The sequence below is a fragment of the Clinocottus analis genome, unplaced genomic scaffold (assembly GCF_023055335.1).
Source record: "Clinocottus analis isolate CAN_PGR_092001 unplaced genomic scaffold, fCliAna1.0.p SCAF_39, whole genome shotgun sequence".
NCBI classification, from domain to species: Eukaryota; Metazoa; Chordata; class Actinopteri; order Perciformes; family Cottidae; genus Clinocottus; species Clinocottus analis.
In genome coordinates, this window is record NW_027176142.1 from 136,323 (window position 1) to 144,525 (window position 8,203).

At 49.9% G+C, this 8,203-nt stretch overlaps 1 protein-coding gene across 1 annotated transcript in view; it reads left to right on the plus strand.

Annotated features, from left to right (window-relative positions):
* Window positions 1-7,961, plus strand: part of LOC137799854 (CD9 antigen-like) — a 13,624-nt gene extending 5,663 nt beyond the window's left edge. The window contains exons 2-8 of the mRNA XM_068596707.1: window positions 3,280-3,382; window positions 5,749-5,846; window positions 5,942-6,016; window positions 6,087-6,170; window positions 6,271-6,327; window positions 6,408-6,491; window positions 6,566-7,961. Of these exons, the coding sequence (XP_068452808.1) occupies window positions 3,280-3,382; window positions 5,749-5,846; window positions 5,942-6,016; window positions 6,087-6,170; window positions 6,271-6,327; window positions 6,408-6,491; window positions 6,566-6,631 (567 nt within the window). The 3' untranslated portion in view covers window positions 6,632-7,961. The remainder of the gene's footprint in view (window positions 1-3,279; window positions 3,383-5,748; window positions 5,847-5,941; window positions 6,017-6,086; window positions 6,171-6,270; window positions 6,328-6,407; window positions 6,492-6,565) is intronic.
* The last annotated feature ends 242 nt before the right edge of the window (window positions 7,962-8,203 follow it).

Sequence of the window (8,203 nt, forward strand, 5' to 3'; positions counted from 1 at the left end):
AAACGACCCGCTAGAAGTAAAGACCCGCTAGAAGTAAAAGACCCGCTAGAAGTAAAAGACCCGCTAGAAGCAAAAGACCCGCTAGAAGTAAAAGACCCGCTAGAAGTAAAAGACCCGCTAGAAGCAAAAGACCCGCTAGAAGCAAACGACCCGCTAGAAGTAAAGACCCGCTAGAAGCAAACGACCCGCTAGAAGTAAAGACCCGCTAGAAGTAAAAGACCCGCTAGAAGTAAAAGACCCGCTAGAAGTAAAAGACCCGCTAGAAGCAAACGACCCGCTAGAAGTAAAGACCCGCTAGAAGTAAAAGACCCGCTAGAAGTAAAAGACCCGCTAGAAGTAAACGACCCGCTAGAAGCAAACGACCCGCTAGAAGCATACGACCCGCTAGAAGCAAACGACCCGCTAGAAGCAAACGACCCGCTAGAAGCAAAAGACCCGCTAGAAGCAAACGACCCGCTAGAAGCAAACGACCCGCTAGAAGTAAAGACCCGCTAGAAGCAAAGACCCGCTAGAAGTAAAAGACCCGCTAGAAGTAAAAGACCCGCTAGAAGCAAAAGACCCGCTAGAAGCAAAAGACCCGCTAGAAGCAAACGACCCGCTAGAAGCAAACGACCCGCTAGAAGCAAACGACCCGCTAGAAGCAAACGACCCGCTAGAAGCAAAAGACCCGCTAGAAGCAAACGACCCGCTAGAAGCAAACGACCCGCTAGAAGCAAACGACCCGCTAGAAGTAAAAGACCCGCTAGAAGCAAAAGACCCGCTAGAAGCAAAAGACCCGCTAGAAGCAAACGACCCGCTAGAAGCAAACGACCCGCTAGAAGCAAACGACCCGCTAGAAGCAAAAGACCCGCTAGAAGCAAACGACCCGCTAGAAGCAAACGACCCGCTAGAAGCAAACGACCCGCTAGAAGCAAACGACCCGCTAGAAGCAAACGACCCGCTAGAAGCAAACGACCCGCTAGAAGCAAACGACCCGCTAGAAGCAAAAGACCCGCTAGAAGCAAACGACCCGCTAGAAGCAAACGACCCGCTAGAAGCATACGACCCGCTAGAAGCAAAAGACCCGCTAGAAGCAAACGACCCGCTAGAAGCAAACGACCCGCTAGAAGTAAAAGACCCGCTAGAAGCAAAAGACCCGCTAGAAGCAAAAGACCCGCTAGAAGTAAAAGACCCGCTAGAAGCAAACGACCCGCTAGAAGCAAACGACCCGCTAGAAGTAAAAGACCCGCTAGAAGCAAAAGACCCGCTAGAAGCAAAAGACCCGCTAGAAGTAAACGACCCGCTAGAAGCAAACGACCCGCTAGAAGCAAACGACCCGCTAGAAGCAAAAGACCCGCTAGAAGCAAACGACCCGCTAGAAGCAAACGACCCGCTAGAAGCAAAAGACCCGCTAGAAGCAAACGACCCGCTAGAAGCAAACGACCCGCTAGAAGCAAAAGACCCGCTAGAAGTAAACGACCCGCTAGAAGCAAACGACCCGCTAGAAGCAAACGACCCGCTAGAAGCAAACGACCCGCTAGAAGCAAACGACCCGCTAGAAGCAAAAGACCCGCTAGAAGCAAACGACCCGCTAGAAGCAAACGACCCGCTAGAAGCAAACGACCCGCTAGAAGCAAACGACCCGCTAGAAGTAAACGACCCGCTAGTAGCAAACGACCCGCTAGAAGCATACGACCCGCTAGAAGCAAAAGACCCGCTAGAAGCAAAAGACCCGCTAGAAGCAAACGACCCGCTAGAAGCAAACGACCCGCTAGAAGTAAAAGACCCGCTAGAAGCAAAAGACCCGCTAGAAGCAAAAGACCCGCTAGAAGTAAAAGACCCGCTAGAAGCAAACGACCCGCTAGAAGCAAACGACCCGCTAGAAGTAAAAGACCCGCTAGAAGCAAAAGACCCGCTAGAAGCAAAAGACCCGCTAGAAGCAAACGACCCGCTAGAAGCAAACGACCCGCTAGAAGCAAACGACCCGCTAGAAGCAAAAGACCCGCTAGAAGCAAAAGACCCGCTAGAAGCAAACGACCCGCTAGAAGCAAACGACCCGCTAGAAGCAAAAGACCCGCTAGAAGCAAACGACCCGCTAGAAGCAAAAGACCCGCTAGAAGACCTGAACATGGACTGCTGCTCCTGTTTGAAAGAGTGTTAGAGTTAGTTAGTTAGTTAAATAGGGTTAGGGAGTTAGTTAAAGACGGTTAGGGAGTTAGTTAGTTAAAGCGGGTTAGGGAGTTAGTTAAAGAGAGTTAGGGAGTTAGTTAGTTAGTTAAAGAGGGTTAGTTGGTTAAAGAGGGTTAGAGCTAGTTTGTTAGTTAGTTAAAGAGGGTTATGGTTAGTTAGTTAGTTAAAGAGGGTTAGGGAGTTAATTAGTTAGTTAAAGAGGGTTAGGGTTAGTTAGTTAGTTAAAAGGGTTAGAGAGTTAGTTAGTTGGTTAAAGCGGGTTGGGGAGTTAGTTAAAGACGGTTAGGGAGTTAGTTAGTTAGTTAAAGAGGGTTAGTTGGTTAAAGAGGGTTCAGGCTAGTTTGTTAGTTAGTTAAAGAGGGTTATGGTTAGTTAAAGAGGGTTAGGGAGTTAGTTAAAGAGAGTTAGGGAGTTAGTTAGTTAAAGCGGGTTAGGGAGTTAGTTAAACAGGGTTATGGTTAGTTAGTTAGTTAGTTAGTTTAAAAGGGTTAGTTAGTTAGTTAGTTAGTTAGTTAAAGAGCCTGTGATGAATGCTGGAACAAGGAAAAGGTGATTTTCTTCTTCACTGACTGTAGCGAGGACGTCTGCAGCCTCGTGACATGTCTGTGATGGTTCCATCCATCCTGTATTGATCAGGGTTCCGTCCTGTATTGATCAGGGTTCCGTCCTGTATTGATCAGGGTTCCGTCCTGTATTGATCAGGGTTCCGTCCTGTATTGATCAGGGTTCCGTCCTGTATTGATCAGGGTTCCGTTGCAGCCTCACGGTGCTCCAGACTGCTGGTCTCCAGGCTGCTGGTCTCCAGACTGCTGGTCTCCAGGCTGCTGGTCTCCAGACTGCTGGTCTCCAGGCTGCTGGTCTCCAGGCTGCTGGTCTCCAGACTGCTGGTCTCCAGGCTGCTGGTCTCCAGGCTGCTGGTCTCCAGGCTGCTGGTCTCCAGGCTGCTGGTCTCCAGACTGCTGGTCTCCAGACTGCTGGTCTCCAGGCTGCTGGTCTCCAGGCTGCTGGTCTCCAGGCTGCTGGTCTCCAGGCTGCTGGTCTCCAGGCTGCTGGTCTGTTGCTTTGGTCTGGAAGAAGTGAGATGCAGCTTATTGGTCCTTGTCTCTCCAGCTGATGGGGTCCTTCGTGCTGGCGGTGGGCTTGTGGCTGCGCTTTGATCCAGACACGGTGTCTCTTCTCCACGGAGACAAAGCTCCTGACACGTTCTTCATCGGTGAGTAGACCCTCCTCTTCAGTCCACACAGTGTCAGTTCCTCATTATAGGTTTTTAAATTGTGTTTAAGTTAGTGTCTTCTCTTATGTTGCTCAGAAACCGCTCTTATAAAGTCACACGGTTGTGTTACTTTAAAGTATCAGCAGACTTCATGTTGTTATCAGACACTTAAAACCATAAAAGGAATTAAAATGTCATATTTCTCACTTCTGTCACTCAGTTTGCACAAAGCTGTAAATCTGTTTGATTTCAATAAAAGTCCTTTTGCCTGTGAATGAAGGTCTGTTTAGGTATTTCCTCCACAAGCCTCATGCACATCTCACACACACACACACACACACACACACACACACACACACAACATCAAAGGTCTAGTTATGGATGAACCTCAAGAGGCTGAACCACAAGAGGCTGAACCTCAAGAGGCTGAACCACAAGAGGCTGAACCTCAAGAGGCTGAACCTCAAGAGGCTGAACCACAAGAGGCTGAACCTCAAGAGGCTGAACCACAAGAGGCTGAACCACAAGAGGCTGAACCACAAGAGGCTGAACCTCAAGAGGCTGAACCACAAGAGGCTGAACCTCAAGAGGCTGAACCTCAAGAGGCTGAACCACAAGAGGCTGAACCACAAGAGGCTGAACCTCAAGAGGCTGAACCACAAGAGGCTGAACCTCAAGAGGCTGAACCACAAGAGGCTGAACCACAAGAGGCTGAACCACAAGAGGCTGAACCTCAAGAGGCTGAACCACAAGAGGCTGAACCTCAAGAGGCTGAACCACAAGAGGCTGAACCACAAGAGGCTGAACCACAAGAGGCTGAACCTCAAGAGGCTGAACCACAAGAGGCTGAACCTCAAGAGGCTGAACCACAAGAGGCTGAACCACAAGAGGCTGAACCTCAAGAGGCTGAACCTCAAGAGGCTGAACCACAAGAGGCTGAACCACAAGAGGCTGAACCACAAGAGGCTGAACCTCAAGAGGCTGAACCACAAGAGGCTGAACCACAAGAGGCTGAACCACAAGAGGCTGAACCTCAAGAGGCTGAACCTCAAGAGGCTGAACCACAAGAGGCTGAACCACAAGAGGCTGAACCACAAGAGGCTGAACCACAAGGCCATAACGCCTTCCAACCAGTCAGCCTGCGAGATGGAAAGAGACGGCGGAGGAGGAGGAGGGGGAGGAAGAGGAGGAGGAGACAGTTTGAAGAGCAGAAGAAGTAAATCCTAGAACAAATGGAGATCCGTGGCAAAGATTTGAAGGAACAACAAGACGGGACGTCAGTTGAAATGACAACAAGAGGAAACAGAAGAGGTGTTCGGCGTTCCTGTGTCTGTCCTCCTCATCCTCTCTCAGTGTGGGACTTGTGATGATGTCAGTTATTCTCATAATCTCCAGACTGAACCAGCGTAGCACTGAGACTCAGGTGTGTGTGTGTTGGACTCGATGGTCTTGAAGTCGGCTGCTCAGGTGTCACATGGCGGTGACACTGAGTGTCGTCCTGCAGACGCAGCTGAGAGCGCTCCACAGTTTCTATGGACACACAACTGCCCTCTTGTCTTGACGCGGTAAAAGTACTTGACAACTCCAGACGGACGTCTGAAGGGAAACCAGCTGGAGAAGCAGTTTGTGGAAGCAGCAGCTGTGCTGAGGAGAAGCTGATCACAGGCTGGTGCGTCCATCGATACCTTAAAGATGGAGCCAGTGATTCTGGAGAAGAGTGTTGGGGTTTGAACTCAACACCCACAGAAAGTCCTCCCCCATCTGTTCCCCTCGCTCTGCCTCTCTCTTCATCGTGGAACATTTCATGAGTCACGACCACAAACCACCTCGTTGCTGATCAGTTGGTCCACTTTGTCCCGTCTTCAGAGCTGTGCATGAACACCGTATTATTTTATAGTCACGTGTGTCATACTTTATATTTGACAAAAAGTTTATTGGATTAGAATCACTGACAGAAACTTTAAGTCCTAAATTCCTTTTAGCAGACAAAAGAAACCAAAGGATTCTGTCACGTGGAGTCTTTTTGTTGGTGCATCAGGATCCTACGAACGCTCTTCCTCCTTTCTCCTCTTCCTCTGCACAGCGCTCACCTGGATGAGTGTAGAACCACGAGTGTGTTCATGGACCCTCAGGGTCCCACACAGTTGGTGACGAGCCGTTAGTTAAAAGGCACTTGTAAAAGAGTGGAGGCATTGTTCACAGAGATGAGGCTTCATGTGCAGCTCCGCGCTGCCCCCTGCTGCTGCTGCCGGAGATCACGCTTTCCAGATGAACGAGAGGGAATCTTTTCCTCGTGTTCATGCATAGAGTATCAAATGTGTCGTCTGTAACTGCATGTGTGTGTTTCCCATTGCGTGTCCCTCCAGGTGTTTACATCCTCATCGGCGCCGGCAGCTTGGTGATGCTCGTCGGCTTCTTCGGTTGCTGTGGAGCCGTTCGTGAGTCTCAATGCCTGCTGGGTTCAGTGAGTCCACGTGCACACATGTCCTGGTTGTCTTTGATGATCTGTAAGCAGGAATATTTATTGTCTCTCTTCCTGGTTTCTGTGGCTTTCTTCAGTTCTTTGCGTGTCTCTTGATCATCTTCGGTGCGGAGGTGGCAGCGGGGGTGTTTGGATTCTTGAACAAAGATAAGGTACGTTTCATGTTTCATCGCTCGAGTGGTGAGTTTAATGAGTCCTCACCACGTCATCACGATCACACAGATCATCAAAGACGTTCAGACCTTCTACACAACAACCTACAATGAAAACTACAACAGCACCTTGATCATCTCGTACCAGAAAGTAGTAAGTGTTCAATTCCATATCTGAAGTGGCACTACGTTCCTACTGCGTACAACATGCGTGTAGAAAGCGTTGCTTCACATCACGTTTCGTTCTTCTTCAGTTGAACTGTTGTGGGACCGTCGAGCGGCCGTGCCCGGATCCCCCGACGGACGCCAAGGTGAGATATGACATCATGACATCTGCTCACGTCTCTGAGCCTGAAGCGAGGCCTCACTGCTGCATGCCTCTTGTCTGCAGGACTGCGAGAGCGGCATCGAGGAGTTCTTCAACAGTAAACTCCACATCATCGGCTACGTGGGCATCGGCATCGCCGGAGTCATGGTGAGTCCATCTGAGAAGACTTGAACCCACGCGGATACAAACGCTTCAGCTCCGGCTGCGTCTCCTCTCCGCAGATCATCGGCATGGTCTTCAGCATGGTGCTCTGCTGCGCCATCCGCAACACCAGGGAGGTCCTCTGAGCGCCAGCTCTTCAGGCCCGAGTCCGTCCGTCCTCCAGAGGCCCGGCATCATCCGTCCAACAGCAAATAGATCCTGTGTAAAAACACCCTCCCACCACGGCGCGCCCGATTTCACACTTTGTAATTCTTCTCTATTATTTGCGCTCACGAGCCAGCGGCTGCCTGCACGTCCGTCACATCCGGAAAAGACTGAATCAAGTGTGAGTTCTGACGATGACCTGACTCACAAACACTTCTCCTCCTCGTGGCCGTTTGGTCACCGTTACAAACGACCTCCCACACGCCGTCGCAGGCGTGTCCATGCTTTTCCACACAGCCTCGCGCTGAGGGAAACTTCAGCCGGAGAGGAGGAAGAAACGCTGCGTTGCACGAGGCCACCGCCTGAAAACAGGCTGCTCCCATCGCAGAGCGGCTCCTGATTGGTGGACACACACACACACACACACACACACACACACACACACACACACACACACACACACACACACACACACACACACACACACACACACACACACCTTAGGAACAGTTCAACGTCTCGGAGAATACGAATATTCACTTTGTTGTTGAGAAATAGAGATGGAAGCCTGGTCGTTTATCTGCAGCTCATATTTATTTTGAATAAATGAGTGGTGTTGATCTTCTCATCTCATTCTTGACAAGAACATAAATCAGTATATTTCCTGACTGTTCCTCTACATTTTAGGCCATTTACAAAAAACATACTTCCATATGTTTAAACAATGCAGGTATGAGAATGATGCGCACACCAGCTAAACTGAAAACTACTTTATTGTATAATATATAATGCTGTGGGACATTTACAGGCTGAATATGATCATGTTTATGAGTTTATGAGGATACGCCAGCTGACAAAAGGCATTCGGGCTGTGAAATGAGGTCATTCAACCAGGATCTCTCCCCACCGGCATCTTCTTGCCCCTCTGTGCCTTAAAAGAACAACAACAACAACAACAACAACAACAACTGAGAAAGGTGCTCCTGTCTCTTCATCTCAGCAGATGAAAGATTTAGTGAAACGTTCTCGACCTCTAATAACTTCCTTGCGTCCAGGTTCCCTCTGTAAATACCTGACTTTCCCTGTAACAGATGATGTCATCGTCCTATTTAAGGAGCCATGTGTAGAAAGCAGCTTGTAATGTTCATGACCGTGAGAAGTAAAAGTAAATCCTCACCGCGAGCAGCTTCCTGTGCCTTCCTCTGACGGCGAGCTCTTCCTCTGACGGCGAGCTCTTCCTCTGACGGCGAGCTCTTCCTCTGACGGCGAGCTCTTCCTCTGACGGCGAGCTCTTCCTCTGACGGCGAGCTCTTCCTCTGACGGCGAGCTCTTCCTCCTACAGCGAGCTCTTCCTCCTACATCGAGCTCTTCCTCCTACATCGAGCTCTTCCTCCTACAGCGAGCTCTTCCTCTGACGGCGAGCTCTTCCTCCTACAGCGAGCTCTTCCTCCTACAGCGAGCTCTTCCTCTTACATCGAGCTCTTCCTCCTACATCGAGCTCTTCCTCTTACAGCGAGCTCTTCCTCTTACAGCGAGCTCTTCCTCTTACAGCG